This window comes from Corvus moneduloides, chromosome 6 (genome assembly GCF_009650955.1).
Source record: "Corvus moneduloides isolate bCorMon1 chromosome 6, bCorMon1.pri, whole genome shotgun sequence".
NCBI classification, from domain to species: domain Eukaryota; kingdom Metazoa; phylum Chordata; class Aves; order Passeriformes; family Corvidae; genus Corvus; species Corvus moneduloides.
In genome coordinates, this window is record NC_045481.1 from 15976902 (window position 1) to 16001421 (window position 24520).

General features: G+C 38.4%; 2 protein-coding genes across 5 annotated transcripts in view; both read right to left on the reverse strand.

Moving 5' to 3' along the window:
* The window catches only part of RIN3 (Ras and Rab interactor 3), a 67707-nt gene extending 66511 nt beyond the window's left edge, over positions 1 to 1196 (reverse strand). Inside the window, exon 1 of one of the 2 annotated variants that reach the window (XM_032112592.1) lies at positions 667 to 1196. In XM_032112592.1, coding sequence (XP_031968483.1) covers positions 667 to 713 — 47 coding nt within the window. In that variant the 5' untranslated portion in view covers positions 714 to 1196. The remainder of the gene's footprint in view (positions 1 to 666) is intronic. The other variant, XM_032112593.1, reaches the window with a different exon arrangement.
* A 3442-nt stretch (positions 1197 to 4638) lies between these two features.
* SLC24A4 (solute carrier family 24 member 4) overlaps positions 4639 to 24520 on the reverse strand; it is a 90147-nt gene continuing 70265 nt past the window's right edge. For 2 of the 3 annotated variants that reach the window (XM_032111536.1, XM_032111537.1), the window contains exons 13-17: positions 16077 to 16243; positions 14570 to 14684; positions 13287 to 13399; positions 12603 to 12668; positions 4639 to 11000 (exon numbers count right to left, since the gene is read on the reverse strand). In XM_032111536.1, the coding sequence (XP_031967427.1) occupies positions 10848 to 11000; positions 12603 to 12668; positions 13287 to 13399; positions 14570 to 14684; positions 16077 to 16243 (614 nt within the window). In that variant the 3' untranslated portion in view covers positions 4639 to 10847. The remainder of the gene's footprint in view (positions 11001 to 12602; positions 12669 to 13286; positions 13400 to 14569; positions 14685 to 16076; positions 16244 to 24520) is intronic. The other variant, XR_004240686.1, reaches the window with a different exon arrangement.

Here is a 24520-nt window from a genome sequence, read left to right on the forward strand (position 1 = left end):
TTACAACAGGAAACAGAAATGCCCAGCTTCAGCATGGGCTTTATGATACAACCAAGCCTTGGGAGGATATCCTGGAATCCCAGTAGCTAGCTGACTGTTCTCTGAGTCAAAACCCATTTTCTCTCCCACTGTTTTCCTGGGGCTTGTTCCTGCAAGGTGCAGTGTTTTCTCCAGAAGTAAGGGAAGCCTGTAGTCTTTTCCTGACAGAAAGTACATTTGAAATCTCCTGGGAGTCTGGGGACAGGATTTGTGTATACCTTAGCATGCAGGAACTGGAGTGACCATCAGCTCATAGGGACGAGCCCTTATCCACTTCTGCATTTGAGCAGAAACAAAGCAAGCCTCCCAGAAAAGCTCTGTCACATTTCCAAAACTAAAGAAGTCCCTTTTTCTGTCCTTTGCCCCAAACTGCAGCTTGGGATTCAGCCTTCTTCCTTAAATAGTTAAGGTTCAAGCTAAATAAAGGTATTGCAGTTTGTTTTTAGTTGGAACTTGTCAGTTAAAGGAAATACTGTAAATTACAACACAGTCATGCCACACCATGGTGACTGTGTAACTGGTAACTCAGCAGTCAGCTCACAAATGCAGCCGAGAACTCTTTGTTAAGTAGGAAAAGGAAAGCAACAGCTATTAAAAATGAACAGTCACTAAAGATTGAGGACTTACCCTGAGTCATCCTTGGCTCCCTTGTCTCCTGCTGATGTTTTCATCATTACAGCAAACTTTAAGGCACTTTCTGTATCACAGTGGCTTGAGAGTTCCTCGGTCAGAAAAGCAATTCCATCCCATCGCTGAGCAGAACTTCCACATCCTCAGGTTTTGTACTGAAGATGGTATTTCAAGGGCGTGAGGGGGAAGATGTGTAAAACCAGCTTCAGGCTCAGTAGTATCGGAGGGCAGAGGACTAAACAAGCACTGAAATGAAAGCAAACTACCAAGAAGATCCGATTTTAGCCTCTCTTATTTCTACTTCCTGTATTTATATGAACGGGGGATTTCAGGAAGAGGCAGTCTTTGGTGGTCAAGGGTGTGTGTGTGTGTGTGTGTGCGTGTGTGTGTTATAAAGCCATATTTAGTAGTGCAGACAGGTTAACCTTATTAGAAAGAAGGGCCTGACACTTTCAACTTATTTGTTTCTCTAACCTCAGTAAGTTTCAGAGGAAATAGTTTTACAGACTACAGGTATATCAGAAGGCAACGGAGCATAGTGAACTTTGTAAAGGATTGTGTAAGGCAGCAAAGCAGTAAGTCTCCGTCTGCAAATTCCTGAAGCATGTGTATTTCTACTGCTTGAGTAACTGGAACCAGATGGAGCTTGGAAACCTTTACATTTACACAGGACCTGAGAAAATGAAATGTCTAACACTGGCAGAGGACAGCTTCGCAAAAGCATTCCCAGTTAAAGCAAAAGCTAATGATAAGGTTGTGTGACTGCTGGCAAATGAATGGCTATCCACGCCGGGAAGCTCCAGCCGGGCTCAGTGCACGTTTGACCTGCAGTTACTGAAGTGATCGAGTGCTTGCTGTGAGGGAAACCTGAGCGAACACACACCAGCTGTGGAGGCTGGGGGCTGACAGATGTGCTGTCAGACAGAGCTGGTGGCACTCCTGTTTGGCAGCCCCGTTGCTCCAGAAATATTTGATGTTAGGAGAATACATCATGGAAAAAAAAGGCAGAAGTAGAAAGACGAGGTGGAGGAAAGCAATTGGATGGAATGGAGTGGGAGACGAAAGTAACTTTTTGCCCCTTTTATCTTTAGAAGGAGTTTCTCAGCTTTCTAAAAAGAGACTGTGCCACAAAGTCCACAGCAGAAATGCAAATGCCAGGGAGCTGTCAGTGTATTGGCAGGAGGGAAACTAGACCTCAGTGTAGAACACAGAGCCAATTCTGCTGGCACTGAGCTAGGGAGAGTCAGGGAGACTTTCACCATCACCAAGTCACACCTTCAATGTAACACAAAATTTTCCCAGGTTTTTTGGGGTTTTTTTATAAAGACTGTAGCTTCAGTTCACATTAGGAAATTTATCTTCTATCTTTTACAAGGATTTATCTTAGAAAGTCTATTAGCTTGGAAAGAGCCTTAATGAAAGACTGCAAAATGGAAAATTCACTACCCTTCTAAGTAAGGTATCTTAGTACTTAATTGCTGATAATATTTAAATTCACACCTGATTTTTTGCCTTATCTAATTTTAAATTTTCAGCTACTGTATCTTGTACCGCTCTTTTTTGCAATATTAAGGCTCTCCTTGCTCCAACTCCTGGAGTCATTTTCAGGCCACAACGAACTCATTCAATAAAAAATTCAGTCCTCTTAGACAAACTGGTTAGCTGAGATTCACTCATCCCTTACTGCAGACTTGTCAGATCTCAGCTCCGAATCTTTCTGTGGGTTCTGGGCTCAGAGGTCCAAGAAAAAAAGATCTTCTAGATTTGTTCACCAGCTGGGCACCTTTGAAATGCACCTCAGGTATTGGCATGAGAACAATCTCCTACATGTGTCACACAAATTCAACTCTACCCCAGTTTCCACTTCCCTCCCCTGCAATTCAGCAGGGACCAGGCCCACTCAGCATTTGCCCTTGCTTTGCTGGAACAAAAAAGGTTTGCTGAGACAAAAAATTCAAAGATGTGCTGCTTGAATGGACCTGCTCACATGGAGGAAACTGTTCACACAGAGGCAGCCATCCTAGGCAAAGACCTAAGATCTTGCAAATGCAGAACACAAGAGAGTTAGACAATTCTCATGATATTTTTAGGGAAGAAGAAACAAAATTACTAGAACTATTAAAAAGATTCAGGAAAAAATGGCAAAAATACAGAATATAAAATTCCAGTATTTTGGTGCTATCTCAGTTTCATGTGATTTGAGTGAACTCTTTCACACTATTTCCAATGTAAAGAATGCAGTTTCAGAAATTTTTGAATTTTTCAGAAACTGTTGAAATTTTTGTTAAAGATATTGACCAAATTTAATTTTAGAAGTCTCATATTTTCTGCAAAATACTCAGCATTTCTGTAAAATACTTAAAGTATGAAAATGAAGATGATTTTTGTCCAAGCTTTACTAGGTGTTTTCTTGAGCCAGAGATTTGACAGGTTTAGTATGCGACAATGAGTTCTAGCATCAGACTTTGGAAGTAAATAATTATACAAAAGCTAAATGATGAAATAATATCCAGTTACTTCAAACTGACATTCCTCTGTTATAAATCCAAGCCAAACAGGAGGAATTCATATCTCTTCTAGGACTGATTCACCCTTTCCATTTTCAGCCACAGCATCCTGCAGCCCTTTTTTGTAGTTTTATGCAGCTGGGTTGGAAAGGTTTAAAAATGGCTTATGGGGGAAGCCATTAAGTACAATGAGCACTTGAGCTACAATAAAGGGCTTTCAGAATATGCCCAGATTACACGACAGTTCTGCTTTCCATAGAGCAGGGAGAGGCTGCATCAATAATAGGCATGTGATGGGAGCCCTTAGGAACTGTCATGCCTATTGTCACTAATCCATAGATTATGTGCCTTTTATAGAGCCTATTACATAACAGATCATGACGGGTCACCGTGCCAAGGATGGAAGGATTAAACGAAGAGGTACTTTTCACATTCAGACTCTGCTTCTTAAAAGTTAATTCCATGTACAAGAAGGAATCTTTTGCTTTCCCCAGCTTACAAAAATTTAGCCTAGCATACACTAAAGAATGAACTCCTATGCAAAATTCAAAGAATGCAGAATATTCTTTTCCTACTCTTCCATAAGACTTTTCTGTAGATACACAAAAGACCACAGTGGCTAATGACAGGTTTATAGAGGAGTAGGGATTCCAGTCTCATGCACAGTGCTTAAGAAAAAGAAGATCAAGCTTTGTTTTAACTTGCATCTCTTGGTAGTAAACTGGCTGGGAGTATTCACAAGAAGACTCTTGTCTAATGAAACTGTTAATACACCAGGCCACAAGATGAAGTAAATAAACCCTTAGCTCCTCTTTTTCCAAGAACTGCATTTAAAGCTTTTCCTAAGCCCAGCACAGACTGTACCACAGACTACATACAATATACCAGGAGTCTCTGCAGACCCTGAACTGGACTACAAGGATGCTGGAAATGGGCAATCAAGGGTGAGAAGGAGTATCTCCAGAGCCTAGGGAACGGGAAAGGAAAACAGTGCTGTGTGGCCTTCGGACCTTATTTCCAGCCTCTCATCAGCATGCAGTACTCAGTGTGAACCTGCTGGACACCAACATACCACAGGATGAGCCAGCCAAAATGCTCTTGATCAGGGGTTTTTCTGAGGTTGCCAGAATTGCTTCTCCATCAGTGACTCAGTACAGCAACTTGTGCTCTCGGCAAACTGAGTTCTCAGTTTTCCAGTCCCAAAAGAGCAAATTGTGTGTTTCAGAATTGCTGCAAATCAAACTGATACACTTAACTCACTCCAAATAACGGCTTGATCCAGGCAATACTCCCTGGAATACACAGAATACGGACCTTCTGTCCCTCAGTTCAGCAGGGTCCAGATTTCACCAAAAAAGTGTAGGCACATATCCTATTTAGGTCCTGAAATTTTAGATTTTCAACAATATATATGAGAATGTTTCACATCTACTAATCATCTGAGAAGAAAACCAGCAAACACTCTTGTTTATATAATTTATTGATAGTGTACATATTTTTATATAGTGCATTATAATACTGACTGCTATAATCTTTATAAATGCTGAGTTAACTATTTTCTAAAATTCTCACAACAAAAATAATCAAATATCATGCCAACATTTTGTAACAAATTATCACATTAAATCCATTTGGATTTCATGACATATTTATCTGTACAATGGACCCCATATCACAGAGCATTCACAGTGCATAAGGTCACAGTCATTGAAAAAATAACATGAGAGATTTCTGGTTTTTAGTTTACAAACCCATCCCCTTCTGTTTTCAAAGTAAGCAGTTCTAGAAAGTTTTTGTAATATTTAAAGAGGTGATGCACTTCTGAAGGGTGCACCGCAAATGCCTGCAAGTATGAAACACGGGTTTTTAAAAGGTTTAAAAGAAGTTATTTCAGTGACCATAAATGACTTCAAATAATTTGTTGCAACAGAGGAGATACCATGAGCCAAATTCTATGCTCAATTCCACTGACACTAATTTGTGCCAGCTACCAGGACATTAATGAACACTGGCACCACTCCCAAGAATGTGAAGTCAAGAATTTGGTCATAACTTTGCTGCAGGAACAGCCATCTGAAACACAGGTGTTGCTGGGGAAGCAGATTTACAAATTTTCTTTGCATACATAACTGGTATATGAATGAAGGCCATAATCTTTCTACAAAAACCTCTGAAAGGAAGCATCTCAGTTGTTATTAATCTTTCTAGAGAGTATATCTGTCTGGTTTTCATATATTTTGCTACCTTTAGAATTTGTGATGGTGATGCCTAGTGCTACAAACCAATCTTTATTTGTCTTTTATTTGTCATTCAGGTTTATCAAGACCATCTCAGTGATAGGACAGCAATGACAGCCTACATTCTTTGTGCAAGTAAAAAAGAAAAATAAACGGGATTAAATTCCAACTGGCAATTCTTCTAAGAAAATATCCAAATGGCATTAATTTCCCATAATCATTCATTTCTTTCAGACAGTGCACTGTATGGTAGCAAGCAGAACCTCATGATGAACAGATTTCCACAATCACTACACATCTCGGGCCGTGGAGAAGCAGATGCACACATCTCACGTGTCAGGACAGCCATGTAGAGGATTGCACAGACATCTCAGGGGAAAAACCATCAGGACCTCACAGATGGGAAAATGGCAGAAAAGTGTATGCTCAAGTTACTCAAAAGGAGGCTTTTAAACATGTACACATTAGGTCAGCATCTGGAATGCACACACCAGTAGAATGACATTCCCTTCTTCAGAGGGACATTGATCACTTGCATACAGACTTTTCCAAATGGTTCAATTGAATAATAATGGGTTTGGTACAGAATTGCTGGAACTAAACACTGTCACTTACCTGTGTAACCATCACATAAATCTCACCATCCAACAAAATGAAAAATGTGGCATTCAGACTCATAAAAATAAAAAGAAAATTGTGTAGTAAATGCATGAGCTGCAGAGATTTTCTTCTGAGTGTTTAAACACAAATAACACAGAGATCTGAGGCTTGCAACGACAGAACATTATGCTCAAAGGTGATGCACTTCAATTAGGAAGATTCTTTGGTTTCACCTTACTATCAGAGTTATTTTAGTGTCTGTTTCATATTACATAATGTCTGATCTTTCCTTGGCATGAATAATCAGACAGTATTTCTACAGCTTAAAGAACTCTACCAAAACCAACTAACAGGAGGACACAAGTCAATGGCATTACAATTGCAAGAAATCCAAGAAAGGAAGACAACAAAACTCATGAGGCATTTGTGTAACTAGAGCAAACACATAATAGAAACAAGTGTAATTAAAGCAGAGTCACAAAGGAAATCAAAGACAGAATAGAATCTTCTCTATAACTGCTAAGTATTAGATTAGTAAAGACCTTCACCATTTGTTTACATGTTGACAGAAAGTTCACAAGTATAATCTAAATCCAGAAGCTAATTTTGTTTGTTACAGCTGCGCAAGCATATAAAAACAAAATGAAATTGGCACGCCAATGACTGAGCCAGAAGGAAGATGGTTGACTATGCTGTACCTGTTGGGAAGACTTAGGTGTTCTTCTAGGCTAGACTTCAGCCCAGAGAGAAATCCTTAGATCATCAAAGAGACATGAAGGTAACCGTATCTGTAGCTTCTTAGATTTAGACATGCAGATCCTGAGCTTGAAATCTTTACTCAAGAAATACTTTATAAAGCAGTACAATTGTTATGGTAAATAAATGGAATCAAACACTGCTGAACTCAAACTCCCAGTTCCTTGCTACAGACAGGATTACACCCCATGGGTCTACATGGGACTGTGCTACTCCACAGGAACTGCAGCACAAAAGAGCTGCTAGAAGTCCTCCTTGGCCAGCTGTAACTCAGTTTTGATCCTGCTCATAGGACAGATGCACAGTTTAGAAGTCTGAGACAAGGAACGAGTTCTCTTATTTACAAGAGTGGAAATCCAGAGTGGTATCAGCAGAGCAGGAAGTCCACCGATTCTGGTCAAACCTTTTAATTTGAAAAAGAAATAAAATCTTTAGCCTACAAAACCAACAGAACATGGAAAGAACAGAATATGATAACCCAGAAACCATGCTCCGCTGTCATCTTAGGACACAATCCAGCAAGGCACTTGGATAGATGCTTAGCTTTAAAATGGAATCAAACCTATTGAAGTTAAGCTTTGCTGGATATGGGATATCTTTTTCTGAGTTGTATTACTTTTCAGTGTTAGTATGCTGGCAAATTTCAGATCACACTAACAGTTTTCTCTCTCACATCCACCAGCTTTCTTTTCACTCTTGAGCTGAACATTAACTTACAGAACATTGTGACATACATTCCAAACTCAGCCAGCTATCTTTTGCAATGGTTAATAAAACAAAATGGCTACAAAATTTTATAGATACAATCTGAACAGCTGCAGTATAGAACTGTGCTAACTGTGGAGAGCCAAGCACAAATGACTCCTTTTCTTAACTAGAAAATGGCAAAATTTGTAATGGTTTCCTGACTACACAAGCTAATGTTTTTCTTTTTTTTTTGTACACACATGAAAGGCACTAGTCTGTTGTTACTCGGCATCAGCCTCCTGAATTAGTGATACATTCTGATGAGGGTTTATCTGAAATACAACAATTTGTCAATCAGATCTTTCTTGGACCATTCAGTTTACCTGCACGGCTTAGTGTATAACTATTCATTTTAGCATTTGGGTAAGGACTACTTAGGAACTTCATGAACTACTTCATATGATTACATGTCATCAAGGCCCGAACACAGCATCTCATAATTCTTTGGCAAACATACATCCTTGCTCATGTGGTGGTGTCAAGGAGAATCCTGCTAATGTTATTTATAATGATAAGCATGGCATGATACCTGTCTCATAGCAGTTAGATGCAGATGAGAATACCCCATGGAAATGCAGTATTAGAATTCAATATAAATTGTCCTGAAGTGGGTCTATGCCTCAGGGAGAGCTGTAGATACAGGAACAGCCACATGTTGTAAGGGTTGTTCTGGATTCTGTTTCTTGCTAAAACCACAACAACACTGGTTTTCTGGAGCAGGTGATACTCAAGATTAGGCAGACTAATTCCACATGATGTGTGAAGGACTTAGGGAATTAGCAAACAAAATTTGTGCATATTTGGGCTGAGTCAGCTGCTACAGAAAAGATTGGTGCCCATACTCTTCTGAAGTTGCCTGGCTCAGAAATATGAAGGTACAGTACAGTTTGCTGGATCTGGCACTATAAACTTTGATGCCCTCATCCCTGTCAACTCAGCTGATCACTAGGCATTCAAAACCAGACTTTGGAACTACTATTATGTAAAAACAACTGAGCTGCCTGAACTGTGCACAGGAGAGCAAATGTTTGCTTGGAGACAGTTCTCCAAGACCACACAACAGCAGAATATAGGAAAAAACCCATTTACTCAGCCTCTCTCTCTGCCCCTTTCAGTCTCAAATCTAAGTTATCACCAGATTTTCAGCAGTAAACCATCCTCCTGAAAGACAGCAGGGGAGAGAGTAATGATGCTCCTAGAGAGGGATGCTCCTACAGTGGTGCAGCAGTATGCTGCATTTTCACAGCCTTTCTGCAACAGAAGACTCAAAGATGAACATGAATTCCATCTCCTCAGCTTCATACTGCAGCAAAAATGTTGTGAATGCCTGGAAATGGGGTCACTGGCATACTTGAGATAAAATGTGTTTACTGCCGTTCTTGCCTATTCAATAAAGCATTTTAGTAATGCTGTATTTGTGCCCATTTTTAGTTCTTAGTTTAACGACATAACTGTTTAATTAAGGTAAGAAACCCTAAATGGATACTAATACTGACATTTGTAACAAAATGTAAAGCAAATAACAAATGTGTTACTCTTTTTTTCTTCAGAATGACATTGAATGGACCCAATTCTTAAAAAAAAACCCAGCAGCAGGATACACTCTTTAATTTATTCTAAAATAATTTAAAAAATAGTTTTAATTGTAAACTCATTGCCTGGTGTAAACAGTATTCTGCATGCCACCTGGCTAAACATAATTATTTGTCATATATGTCAAAAGAAGGAACTTTCTGAGTAAGTGCTTATTTGCTAAGTTTTTATAGTATATTCTCATTGACACAATTTTTTAGATAGAGTCTTAATGGAAAATATTAATATATTTAAAAACGCATCAACTGGCAGTTGATAGGTTTGGTTTGGTTTATAAACATTAAAAAATTTAAAAAATCTATGTATAAAGGTAACTGTGCTTCTTTAGAAACTTTATGTGATCATTCACATACAGCATCGAAGTATTTTTGAAGTTTAATAGCAATTCAAAATATGCTGTCTCAGTGATTTACAATTATATCACTGCTAAAATGTGGAATGTTACCCACTATTTTAATACTTTGGGCTGGATCTTGCTGTCAATTATATCCAGAGTAATTCCTTATATCAGATTTATGCTGGTGGAAAGGATATCAAAGCTTGGCTTCTACTTGGGGTTAAAAATAAGTATATCATGCTTCAAAACTTGCATGCAATCAAATCAAGGACCCCATTCTCTTGACAGACTTGCTTTTGTCAGGGTGATTCTTATCTGCACTGCTCCGTGTCAGACACCCATCTTCATTAAGCTTCTGGGAACAAGAAAAAATGGTAAAGAATACACCAGCTTCTCAACTGATGAAATGAGCTTCTTCCTCCCACCAATCAAACGGAATCGAACCAAATCATAATCAGGGTGGGTTTTGTTGTCAGAAAGTCTGGACTGTGTTCAGCTACTACTCCCAGCTGATAACAATAACTGATAGTTACTGAGCACCCAGTTACATTTTATTTGTTTCGTTTCTTCTAAATTTACACAATGGGCTTACAATGGCCAATGCAAAGTTTTTCTTGTGGTGTAATATTCCACAAATGTCAGTTTATATTTATGTATACAGCATTCCTCATTAACAATAAAACATATTTTTCAAGTATGAATTTCTGCATGTAAATTCTCTTCTTCAGTATGCAGATACTCTGACTTCTAGTGTGCATCATCACAAGTGATACAACATACAACCATTTCCTCTTCTTTCTCTGCCACATTGTTCATTGAACAGAATGATATATATCCAACACTGCCATCAAAAACTGTCAGTGTAGTTTCTCTATAAGCAGAGCACTTGAAGTGGGAAATGATGTCCTCAACAGTGCATGCCATGATATGTGCCTTGGACTTTCTGGTCCTGTAGTTTAAATATTCTTACTGAGCCAAGAAAGGTTCTGAACTTGCCTCTTATCCTTCCATGGAAAGTAAATGTCAAAACCAAAAGAACTATAAGATTTTTCTCCCATTCTCTTGCTAACCTTGATGGTGGTGGTTGATTGTCTGCAAAAGGAGAATGAAAACCACAACAGAATGCCCAGAAATGGGTCCTTTTAGAGTTCTGTGTAAGATCCATGTAGCTTTATGACTGAGCAGCAATATCCAAAGGTTAGGAAAATGCTTTGGTTGCCTTCAGCTAGCATGTTAAAAGAAAGGTATGTTTTCCTTCCGTATAGGTAAAAGTGCTTGTTAGCTGATGAAGCAGGAATGACACTCAAATTACTGATGGAAAGAAGGTAGAAATGTGAAATGCCTCCTGTGATTTACAGCATGTGTAATCAGAAGAATTTCAGTCTCTCTCCTTGTTGTGGATTAAAGTTCTTCTCGGCACATAGGGAAGTTGACAAAGGTGAAGACATTGAACTCTATCATTATAGATAAACACAGGAAAACAGCATAAAGAAGCAACACGTAGATGCCTAATTTCCTGTCAAGTTTCCACTTATTTATATGGATTCCAAACACCTGCAAGCAAACAGAGTGTCAGTTAATTAAGCTCTGAAGGACACTTCTGGAAACAACCATTATAAGCTAAAAATGAGAGTATTTTGAATTAGAGATCTTGTAGGAAGACAAAAATATATCTCAGTATTTTATAGATCAGAAAGGCAACATATGTTGTTGGACCTGTTCTGACTCTCAGCTTTCCTATGACTGTTTCACAAATATTTTATGAACTAAACTAAATGAATGTCCTCCCTCAAGTGTTCTCCTCCAGATCCCTTATGTCACAGTAGTACACCTAATGCCCACTTCTTTCAACAGCTTCTGAAGAGGTGCTTTCCTTGCTGATTGCTGAGCTCCAGAACCTAAACGGGAGTACAAGTTACAGGTAAGAAAAGCAATGAAGTCCCTCATGCAAGGCATCTATTTTCCATGGTGTTGAGTTCCTCTGAATTATTACTTATTTTGCCTCAAACTCTCCACTGAGCTTGCTGGTGAGGGGTCTGTGCAAATCAGGATACTCAACAGAACAAATGAGACAGTAATAGATGCCTCAAACTCAGGTGATCTGGCTTCTGCTATGAAAAGACTCTTTTCAGAAAAGCATGAAGAAAAGCACAGTAACACATCTGCATAATCCTCCCATCTTTCCCCCAAAGTGTTGATAAAAAATATCCATGCAGCAACACCAGATACAAATGTCTACAGAACATCTGTGTTGTTCCACAGGCACTGTGCAGTATGGCAGGCTGGGGATAAGAAAAGGAAGGAACACGCTCTCACACCTTATAGATCAGATACATTAGGAAGTTAGCAGCAGAGTGAACAGCCCTGGTCATTCTATCACTTAAGTCACCCTGGTCATTCTATCACTTAAGTCATGCACAGGTGATGTGAAGCTTTGTAAGACCTAGTCATGCAACAGTGTGAAATCTCCAGTGGTGACCCCCTCCTCTACAAAGCCTCCACAAGCAGTCAGTGAAAGACATTAGTATAAGTGGATATTTTTATACCTTTTTGATTCCTTATACCTGATTTGATTCTTCCTACAGAGCATTCCCTGGGAGTCAAGAAGGACCAGACCTTAAGTACCAGCAAAGTTGACTTTTCAAACAGAATTATTGTTTCACCTTAGGAAGTCATGTGTTACAAGGGTGTCTTATGCTGAGTGACATTTAGCATGTCTATTCCAAGTCCTGGGGTTCACAGTCCTCAGACTAGTCTTCATTAAGGGTTTAGGCTACAGCACTTGATTAGTCCAGGCTGGTTTTGGAAATCAGAGACAAAGGCAAAGGGTGATTAAGCACACCAGGTCTTCTCTCAGCACAAAGTAGAGACAGGCCTGGGGTATGGACACAGGACCACAGAAGTACTGTTGGATTCAACAATTTAAACACTGCCACTGAAATCCATTAGACCTACACATATCCAGCATCTCTTACACCAAATGCCAGATTTCAGTCCTCACTGAGGACAATGGTAGCTCTTCAACTGGTGGCATTGTTAGAAGAATGATACTTCACAAGAATCAATGCTAAATATTTCTATTTTATCTTTCTGTAACATGTAAATACCTAGTAAGTATTTTCAAATTGGAATACTTGTAGATGCTCTAATACTTACGGTAAGTGCCACTGATCCTAGCAAAAGTGCAACTGAATAAACCAATCCTTTGCTGTTTATTTTAACCTGTGGAAATCAGAAAAGACTTTTAAAATGCTGACCATATAACTGTGCTTTGGAGATGAAAATCAATTTACTGATTTAAGTCCACCTTCTGCTTTGAATAGTGCCTCATATACATTAAACTATGCAAATGCTTAATAGATGTATCCTAATGAAGAACAGGAAGATCAAGGAATCAATCCGAATGCAAAGCAATCCCATCTCCATTAAAAAAGAAGTGAGCATTTATAATGGATTTTATGTTAAAAATCCTCAGAAGAGAGACATGCTGTTATTCTGATCTTAGTGACAAAAATACTAAGGTACATAGAGACAGGTTTACTGGAAGTTGCGTAGTAAGAAAATTATAGAGCCATGACAATGGCTCCATCCATGGCAGTACTTTTTTGCTACACAGTGTAATGTACTCCAGTTGGCCAACTGGAAATTAATTGCAGCTTGTGGAACACGAATTGCTTCCTTAACATTGGGTTCCTTGGCAAAGAAGTAACACCTTATTTAGCAACTAATAACATGCTCAACAGGTTGGTTTTTCTTTTAAACTTGTTTTATTTGCATGCTTTCTTTTTAGGATTTTTAAAAAATAGAAGTGCAAATTAAAGATTTGTCATGTATACATACAGTTGATCCATAATCAATCGCTATGGTCTGCAAACCCCATGGAACGCCAAGTCCCACCAGAATGTCAAAGACATTGCTCCCTACTGTGTTGGATACTGCCATGTCACCAAGGCCTGCAGAGAAAAAAAAACCAAAAACAACTCTTTGATAAAATCAAAGTATACAGCCATTATTCTGTGTACTGGAGGGGAATGATCTGCATTGATCCAATTCCCCTTGAACTGCCCAGAGTATCTGAGGTAGGGAGATAATTTCCGTAACACATGCAAAATTAATTTAGTGGAAAGGTGGTTCCATAATAATTCTGAAGACTTTTTTGTACTGTTTTTGCGAGAATATTCTGCACACAATAAATAATGCCAACATGGAAAATTATATACTTTAAATATGTAACACATTTCAAGCAAGCAATATTTAACAGCACTACTCCTATTTCAAATTACAAAGGTGGGGCTTTTGAGTACCTAATTTATCACGGCAAAGCCCTTGTTGTTTGCCCAAAGATGTGTGCTGGAGATGTCACTATCTGACAAAAAAAAAAGGCTGTGGGAATTGAAATAGTGGAAAAGAATAAAATTAGGTCCTTTTCTTAATCTACTACTGTACAGAGGAACACACTGCCAGCTTTAATGTTTTTCAACAACTGGAAGAGATGTTGCTACCAGCATTTTACAAGTAAAAAAGAAACATAAAGAAACTTTATCAAAATTTAAAGATAAATTAGAAAGCCTTTGACAATTTCAAATGGACAGCTGAGGAGGATGTAGCTGTCAGTAACCCAAAACTCTGTGCAGTGCAGTTATTCCTATGTTCCAATGGGAAAGAGGCCTGCATTTGGATGAGAACTCTGCCTGGAGCAACATCACTTCTACCAGATTCTCTTAAAACACTGCACTTCCTTGGGTTTGAGAGGTCTTCTAGAAATCAGTACAAGCTTTACATGGAGAAGTGCTGGTCAGTATATATTCTTCAACGTCGTTTTTAATAGCTGATATTCTAGTTTTGTCTGCAACTTTTGTCTTTTTACCCTCACTGATACATACCATGCATGGGATATCTGAGTGTTGATTTACCTTCTAGAATGCTAGAATGCCCAGTCCCAATAAGCAAAAGATAGGTTTTTGGTTCACAATATTAGCAAAGTGTTTTGGCTTTTAATGAGGTGCTGAAACAGTAAAAATAAAAATAAAATGATAAAATTGCATTGACAATTTGTGTGTATGGAGGAAGCAAATCACAGAGCACACTGTAAGACTGCAGTCATGCTTCAGCAGACACAGTACCTTGTCTTGCTACTATTAAGCTGGCCATGCAGTCTGGGACGCTTGTTCCTGCAGCCAGGAAAGTAATGCCCATGATCACATCTGGTATCCCAAGGGTGTATCCAATCACAGTCACCTGAACAAGGAGGAAGGTAGATTAACTTATCCTGTTTAGAAAGTCTCCTCATTCCAATACAGCTGCAGCATACTCTTAACTTTGATTTCTGGTGTGGATCCCAACAGGAACAGACTCAGAATACTCATCCATTTCTGCAAATTAAGTACTTGTGGAAAAACCAGCCTAAAACCAATGCTGTGCAAAGGAAAAGGACTTTGGGTCTTATTATTCAACATTCTATGAACAAACAAAACTCAATTTCCTGTTATTCTACATGACATACTGATGTTTTAAGGAGACATAATCCAGTGTGTGGGCTTGGGGTATTTTTGGGTTCCACGAATGGCAGGTTTCTCACTGGTTCTATTCTCAAAAGAGCTGCAACCAGTATTATATTGTAATATAGTGGCAGAGATAGAAAGAACTTATTGTAACCTAACACATGAAGAAGGAACTAGTTTCTTGCATGACTTCTAATATAATCCCGAGTGAGCACGTCTGATATTCCAGATGCAGCTTTAAAACAGCTTAGGGAATCACTGAAGATTGCAGCAGAGCTCTTAGAAAGGACAGGGAACTGTATTTAGCTGGAACATCCAAAGAGGGCTGAAAAAACATCAAGAAAAGGCAGCTTAAAAGGAAATAGGCTTGTGAGAGAGAGGAGACTGAACCAGGGACAGACAGCTGCTTCCCTGCTGAGACTGCTAAAGATGGAAGTCTTCTAGGCTATGTGTTGTTTTCTCGAAATAGTTTGACAGTTGATCACATGAGGAAAATTGGACCCTTCACTAAAGAATAGCTGTATTTTAGGAACTCACTGACAAACCTCATCTTCAGAGGCAAGCAGAGACCTAGAAATAGAAGGGGGCATGATTCTCCTGCTGAGACTGGTAACAAGGTACTACAGTCCAGCTGCCTCTTAAAGCAGTATGTGTTGCAGCCTTAATGAGCACCTCTCTCATTTGTGAAAGGGATAGCTACATATGGAACCAAGGTACAGAGTATGACATATCATATAAATGTGTGGCTTTGGCTGGCATATGAATTTCTTATACACAGTCTATGTTAGAGAATTGTTTTATAATGCGAGAATTATACAGAAAGTTGCAAAATGTATATAAAAAACACAATCCTTCATGAGAGGAAACATAAAGAGGTGCCTGACAGGCATTTGAGGAAAGTAGAGATGTTCTCCAGTACCTTCCTGTACTGTATTGGGCCCTATACAGTAAAGACCCAATTATTCCTGCAGAAAAAAGGCAGCAGAAAGCTAAAATTATAATAATTACAGTACGAGCTGAAGAGACTGCCCTACAATTACATGGCTTTCTTTAACAAATGCACAGAAGATTTTTACATACTTTGAGATGCACATTTCACTCAGTACCAAGTCCTGGTACATACACTTACCATCCACACCATGAAGTAGGAGAACAAGGCAATCCAGAGAGTGGACAAGATGAATGTCAGCATAAAGCACTTCTCCCAGCGTGGTTTGCTGCAGTTTGGAATTGTGGTAAAGAGCACAAATATCAATGGCCACGTCAAAAGCCATTTAATTTTGTTCATTTTTCCATCTGCAGGACAAAGGAAAGAAACAGTTAAGTTTTCCCATCACTATCCCAGGCTCAGTTACACCGGTTTGAGCAGAGCAGATGATCCCAGAAGGATGCTTACAATCGTGCATGCCAGCTCATTTTCCAGTGTACCTTTCAACTATACTGGCCTTGTCACTTTCAGCCCAGTTCAGCATGCACATCCAGAATCTTCTTATACTTAAGCCTGCCAAGGTCTATGAAAATCCAGGGAAGAATTACAATGATTTAAAATCACACCTGATTTTAAAACCAAAATTAAATCAGGTTTGTTGCTCTTTCAAATGTGTTACTACTGATCCAGTATTTAAAAAAAACTCCCACAACAAAACCAACCAACCAAAAAAACCCCACCCCCTCACCTGAATAGGAATATCAAAATCCAAGTGGTGAAAATAACTTGTACATTCTGTACAGCAGAAAACAGAAGCACAAGACCCAACCTATGAACATGGCAATTGTTTTTCACATGCCTCATTGTTCTAACTTGGGCAGAAGTTTACTTAGAAGATCTAGATTTGTTAAGTCTCTCCATCTGCACACAGCACCACCTTGAGATGGTAAAAGAAAACTTCTGGAAAAGGAAACAATGTAGTGACTTCCCTTGTACAGCTCTCCAAAATCAGCTGGTGAGAAACATGCGAGAACTGCCATCGCTGAAGACAGGTACACACCTTGTCATTTTTTTTAAATTTACAGCATTGCAAATGTAATCTCAAGATATAAAACAGAATTATTTATAACTGGGCCATACATAAATGGGGTGCTATTAATACAGTTCATGCCGTATCCTTCAAGTAGGATAACAAATTTATCTATCAGGCTAAGTGAAAGTACCCCAGCCAACATCATGGCCACTTTGGCTTGGGCTTTCCTTACATTGCGTTAGAATTATGCTAGAATTATGCTAGAATTAAGTAGGGGTTTCCATCATTAACTCATAATGCTATGCTTGAGATCTACTAAAATATGCTGTCATTGATCACACTGAAGAAAATTATCTGGCACATCCTCCAGTGAAGTTACTGAGCTACATTAGAAAGAACAGTTAATATCCAGCTCCTATCAATTTCACCAGTAATTTTCTTTCAGCAAAGACTTTGGGATTTAAGATTTGTTTAACAGGAATTTTTGTTAGTGCTTTTAATTGAATTGAACTCAGTCTTCTGGACCAATTTGCACCAGGATGCAATGAAATTTCATATTAAACATTTAAAAATCACTAATACTTTTATCATTTATGAGGCTACTTACTAGTCAAAGTTAATTTGATGAGTCCAAATGCAAGTCTTTATTCATTTACTTTTGTATATATTCTAGAACTAAATTTTCTTGCTTGAGTTATGAAACAGCTTCCTAACTTGAGATTTCCTTGTGAATTCTGAGATGTCATAAACTCACCACGAAATCTTAGACTAAGCTTTGCTCTTTATTCCCATTTATAGCTTGTGGCTGTGGAACTTCTAATGCATAAAACTACTACTACTACTACTACTAAAAATGAAGTCTCCCGGGGTCATTTCTAATGCTAGAATCTTACATGTCACTGAGGATCTATTACAGATTTCACAGGAAAGACCCTTTTCCCCTCTGGTTACACACAGTGCTGCACAGATGTTTTTTAAAACACTTATCTTTTACCTGTTCTGTCCAGAAAATAACACTTCTTGGCTCACTTCTCTCTTTACTTCTTAACAACCCTGTAAATATTCTACGAAATATCCTATGGTAATTTATACCTGCTCCTGCTTAATTTGTTACAGTTTGGATTATTTAAAGATTCCTAGATAGTTAATTTTTACTCTTTGTCTACTCAAGTGGCTAAGCTTGGTTCCTAGTCCAACAAGTCAGCATGGTCTAGGCCAGTAATATCCTCAGCACGTAACTCCAAATGCAGGGTCAGTGGACGATTGACTGAAAAAATTATGGATCCAATTCTGATCTGTGTTGGCGTAATCTGACTGACTTTGGTGCTGCTACACATAGGCAGTGCCATTTCTCTTTTCAGTAACATAAATAAAAGAAACAGACTTGCCTTAAGAACAAAGAGAGAATAAATGCACTCAGCCTCTGCTGGGGAATATGCATCTTGTCTGGGATCCTATCTAGTACCCTGAATTACTTAAACAAATGTTTAACTGAGAATGCATAGTCCCTTACCACCAGCATAGCTATGCTTGTTCATTTCTAGGAAAACCTAAGTACTGGTAGAGGAGGACTTGCCTTTCCATTATCTTTGCTGAGTTTGAATGGATGTGTATCAGATTAAAATTCCTGGCTCTAGTGGTGATGCTTTACCTACACAACGTCTTGAGTTGAAACTGCTTAGCTAGAGGGTTTGTAGGAGTGACATTTGCATTCATTACATTGGCAGCTAGGCTTGAGACTTTGGGGAATAGCTGTGTGTAATTCTGGGGTTTGCTGGATTAACAAGAGAAGCTGAGTGGCCACTTGCAGTTAGCCTGGAACAGTTCGGAACCACCATGGCCAAAGCAGCGTACTTGACACATTCTATATTGTCTTCTCTTCTGTGTTTTGGTTTTCTGGCTTTTATAAACTTTTATACAAAACCTTATGTGTATCTGGCCTTTGTTTTGCCTCAGGCCTTTTTATTCAGCTCCTGCTATGCTGGGTCATGGAACCTGTGTGGCACACAGTGCTGAAGAAGTCTACTCTTATGTTGTAACTTGGCAGGTTTTTAAGACTTTAAGTACATTTAGCAGCAACCCCAATGAAGTGAGACTTTATTTCCTCAGGAAACTGATGACTTTATTCATTTCACATGGCTTAGATGAATGCACAATCAATACACAGCTTGAAGATAATTTTTTTTTTAGTTCTTTTCAAAGTACTTCTTCTGCTGTTCTGTTGTTTTGGTTTCGACCACCCACTCAAAAATAATAATTAAAAAGATTTAATGATAAAGAGGTTAAAGTGAAGTATGCTTATAGGTCATGACAATCTGTTTTACAACTGTTGAGTAGCTCCCTACTACATCTGCAAGGAAGAAAATGATCATTCCCATTAAGGCCATTATTCAATAAATAGCTGTTCTGTCTCATTACAAGACCTCAGCACAGTAGTTTTAACAGTGGTACCACCCACTCCTGTGAGCCCTGGGTCTAAAGGCTCCTGCAGCAACCCATATAACAGAGGAAAGGAGTATTTTGCACCCCTCCCCCCCCAACAATAATGAAAGAATATTGCTTTATTACAGAAAACAACACTGGTCTACATTCTGTTCACATCACTCTGCTGTAAAACAAGAAGACTAAGGGTTTTTTGCAAGAAGTTGTTTGCACTACTTCATACATTCATTTTTTCTGTTTCCACAGATATTTGGAAGCCAAGCATGCCAAGTATTTCAGAGAGGTATCATTACAAAAGAGCTTGATTACAATGTTTCTGAAAATGAAGTGGCAGCCCTACAACAAAGAGCTCTTTTCTAATTTTTAATACATTCCTGGGCTAGTCATCTTTCCAGATGTTTTATGCTCACAATAATTACTTTCACATACAGATAGTGTCCTGGCGAACAAAGACAGCAACATACATCACAGCACTGAGAAGAAACAAGTATTTCTTTAAGGCGCTAAAGAAAGCACTTTTTACAGAAAAAACACAGTCCTATTTGCAACACTCAAAGAGTGCTGAGAGGAGCTCAATATAAAAGTGTGAAACTACATTTGTGTCTACCTTTAGATCAGAAGTGTACTCTTGAAGCAAATGTGATGACTGACCCCACTTCATATTTTTGGGTTTGCAATTTACTCTATTTTAGTCTGCAACACAGATCAGCCTTGTATCACACCAATAAACATTCCCTTGGTATAAAGCTGAACCAGAGGCACAAAATTACAAGTGTTCCAAGTAATAATGGGCGTTTAGTCCACGGGACCTAGCTAGAGCTAGTCTGAAACTGAACTTCCAAAGGCACATAGTGCAGGCAGCCCATTACATGTCACAGTAAATAAGCTGCAGAGAAAACACTTCTTCAAGTTTAAACTGAAAAAGAGTAGAGTCTGTAACTACACCATTAGGTGTAGTTAGCTAAATTTGACAGCTTTTCCACTTAGTTTTCCCTTTAAAAGTGTGTCAGTCAAGCACAGATCTCAGCCCCATACATTAGTTACTTCAGAACACGCCTAAACCTTCCCAAGTGAAAGACGCATCTCCTTACACAAAGCAATGATTAGCTGACTGATCTAAAAACAGAGTAACATCCCTGAAAGGCATGAATCTAATTGGCACACAGGATTTTCATAACTGTATGTTTATGAATTCATATAAATCTCTTACTTAAGGTAACTTGAAAACTGGGAAAGGTGTTCTCTAATTGAAATGAGAAAGGCTTCCTGAAGTTAACTATTGATTGCTGTTTTTCCAGGGTTTTTTTTGTTGATGGTAAACTTAGAGGAAAAATGAGGCACATCCAGGCTCACCTAAAAAGATTATTGCTGCAAATTTTTTTCATGCTTCACTTAATCATTTTTAAAGTTTTTAAATTCCTTTTTAATCTTTTAAAATCTCTTTACCTAACCCACCAACCAAAAAAAACCAACCTGTTTTTTCTCCAATTAAAATGATTTTCAAAACACCTGTCTCCTTGGTTCTAATTAAGCTTTATATTTACAAAGATGTATTTATACCCACATATTATTTTCAATATCAGTTCAATTCTCAACTTGAAAAAGTGTAAAAGCAACACACATGCCTCTACACTAGGAGCTTTGTAATAACCCACACAGCAAGCAAATTTCTGTTAGAAAATGCTGTTCATCAGAGTTCAGACTGATTGGAAAACTTCAATATAAGTAAATTAGACAATCTGAAAACTTAATTAATTTCTAGTCGTGCAGTATCCAGAACACAACAGTGAAATACAAATTTTTCTCCTAAGTATGGTACTCAGTATAGAAACAACTGAAACTGATATAACAAACTAGATCCATTGTGAATTTTCCATCACAATTATTTTCCACAGAAAAATGTCTGTTGCAAAATTAAAAAAAAAAATTGTCAGAAAATAGCTTTCAATTTCTCATTAGGAAAATTAACACTGACTTCAGTTCTGCAACTTCCCTTACAAAATGTGGGGGCAAGAGACTTTGAATTATCACACTAGAAAAAGGCTGTGTAGTGTGTAAAACAGCATCCAAAGAGGCTCAGTCTTTGACAGCCTTCCAAGTGGGCAGCTGACATATTAAAATATTTTTATTGCAATTCTCCTGCAACAGACCTTTGGAAATATTTTCTTCCTGTGGAAAATACCAAGGTTTTTCTTCTCATCCTCATCCAAAACAGACAATTTTTCAACCTACTGATATTCTTCTCGGAAGTTTCATTTTCCAGAATACAAGTTCCAAATTCCAGACCATGAAATCTGTCCAAAACAACTCAAATTTCTATTTGCAGCCTGTGCCTTTACCACACTTTGTGTATCTGGACTTATACCAATAATTTTCTCTTAAATACACATTTTTGGTACAGTGGAAACTGGTCTACAAACAATTTGCTCCAGTACCCAGAAACGAGCTTTTCTCTCAGAGGTACAATACATTTACACAGGACAACATTCAACAAAAATAAGATGTAACTGAACAGAGGTACTCCCCATACCTTGTTAGACTTGGCTGGATTTTGGCCTGGTTTATTTTGTATGTTTTAACCTTGCTGTTTAACAAAATGCTGCAGTGTCCTGAGTGTTCAAGTGAGGTACACTGGGTTTGCCTTGTCTACCATGTTTCCAATAAAAGAAGACATTAAATGAAGCAAGTAGGAGCCAGGTTCAAAGTAAGTAAAAGATTCTTCACAAAATAATAATCCTTTCCAAAGGATGTTGTGGGTGTTATATGTTTGCAAAGATTCAATGACAATTAGACATTAGGTTAATGAAGAAGAAACCCACTAAGGAACTTCAAATCAAAATTTTACACCAAGAGCAGGAAGTTCCTTGAGGTGAAATCAGCTGAACAATAACTTGTCCTGTCTCATTCTTCCCCAGGTTTCTTCATAAAATCATGGCCGGAGTAAGAATATTGAGACAAACATTTGTTTTGACCAAGTACAAACATTTTAAATGCTTTAAGTAGATAGTGTTACTTTTTTTTTGGTTCTATCCTACATGCTATCTTTTTATTTTGGATCCAAACAAAAATGGATAGGATTACTAATCTCCTTTATTGCCATCTCGTTTTAGCTCTAGGAATTATTATTCCTGTTTTAGCTAACGCCATCATGACTTATATAATGCATCCATGCTCCAATCCTGTAAGAGAAGTAGTTCTTCATTCCTGTGAAATGATCAGGAGCTGAGATCACAGAGTATTTTAAAGGGTGCAGAACATGTGACAATGGAAGGGGTTTAAGCATCCATTAAGAGCTGCACAGAAGTGCTTTTCTGAGTCTGGGATCTAAAAGACCATTGCGCTATGCAAGGGCTTTAACACACCATTTTGCTGTCAACATATGTCTGCCCAGTTTCATCCTATTTTGTTCTGATCTGTGGGGGGTTTTTTAATAAGTTTAAGATCTGTTTTCAAACAACTGTAGAGTAATCAAATTGTAAAGCTTCAAATGAGCCTTTCTCTTGGGAGATATTCAGCATAGTCTAAAGGTCAGGTCAAGAAAGAAATTCCTCTTTTAAAGAGAATGTGTTTTTCCCACACAGAAACCAAAGGCAAAGGCTCTTTGAATGATATCATATGCAGCTTCCACAAAAACTGCATGTTGTCTCCTGTTTCAGGATGGGCCTGAACCACACCCACACCCGGGAGTAAATCTCTCTGGATGTTTGACTGATGCCATGATGATTTTTTGCCTTTTCTTTTAAACCCCTTTTATACCTTTTTACAACTTCTGTATTCTTAATGCTTTTTGCCTACATTCTTGGACTTGTTTGTTCAGCTAGGAGACTGAACATTTCAGAAGCTTCGTAGGTAGAGGATAGTGTGCCCCAGACCCCAAGGTCCTCTCCAGAACACATTCTGTAAACTAAGACAGAACCATCCAGGGGAAGGTTCCTTGGGGAAGGGGGCTCATTCAAGCCTCTGAGTGGGGAATCTTTGATAGATATGCTAATTAGTAAGACCTATAATGTTATACCAGATCTTTTGGGGGTGTGCATTGCAGTGGGCATCGAGGTGTATTTGACCTGGACGTGGTGCACCTAAGGATCCTTAAAATAAATACCAAGGTAAAATCCCTTTTTCCCTTCTAACTGTGTTGGACTCTTGATTTTAAGACCAGGAAAAGGCATCATGACAAAGGGGATATATGCTGAAACTGTTTGAGACTGTTTTCATGTGACAACTGTATTCTCTATTTCTGCTTGCTAAAGCCCTACAGTTACTGCTGAGCACTCCTGTTGACAGAGGATAAAAAAAAGAAAAAAAATGCAAAAGATGCATTTTGAGATGGCAAATAATTACTGTGAATCACTCAGAGATGAAACTTCACACTTCCCTTACATTTACTTCTGTTTCAGAAAAAAACAAACTTGTTATTGAATATGCAAATTGAAGAAAGAAAGTCAAATGCCAAACTAGGCTAGAAAATGTGACTACAGAACAGCACAAAAAAAGGGGTTGGGCCAACTCACAGCCATTGCAGTTGCAGCTCCCAAAATACTAGAGTGAATTTTTTACTTAGGACGCTGCAATCGGTTGAATTGGAAAGTCCAATTGAAAACTGAAAGCTTATCCTTCACAGAACACTTTACAGTACTGAAAAAATACATGAACTTCTGATCTTTAGAAAATGTACGTGCCTTATTCCTGGACAGAAAATATACCAAAGAAAACCAGAGGGGATTCTGGGAAACTGCAAACTACCTTTCCCTGAAGCCAGTTTTAAATGTCAGGAGTTTTTTAGGCAACTGATTGTGCCACAGTACTTAAACAACAACAAAGCATGATGCTGGGTCCTCACATTTTCACCAAACTTATTAAAGTGGTGCTTTTGAAAGCAAAATAAAAGAATTCTCACTCAGAATATATGAGTTGAGCAATGAGAATCCAACCAATTGATAATCATCGCCCGACAACAGGAGTGGCAAAACCTGAAGGTAATGATGAGGATTTTATACAATCACTTAATCACTATTACACAGCTCCTTGAGTTCATGTTGAACTTTTGCTCCCTTCAGTATGAATTGCATCACCAGTGGGTCCACTCTGGCCTGTTGAACCTTACTTTATCTTTAAAGACTTTCTCAAAAATGCAGAAAAACTGCATTTAAAGAAGACCAGTGACATAAGT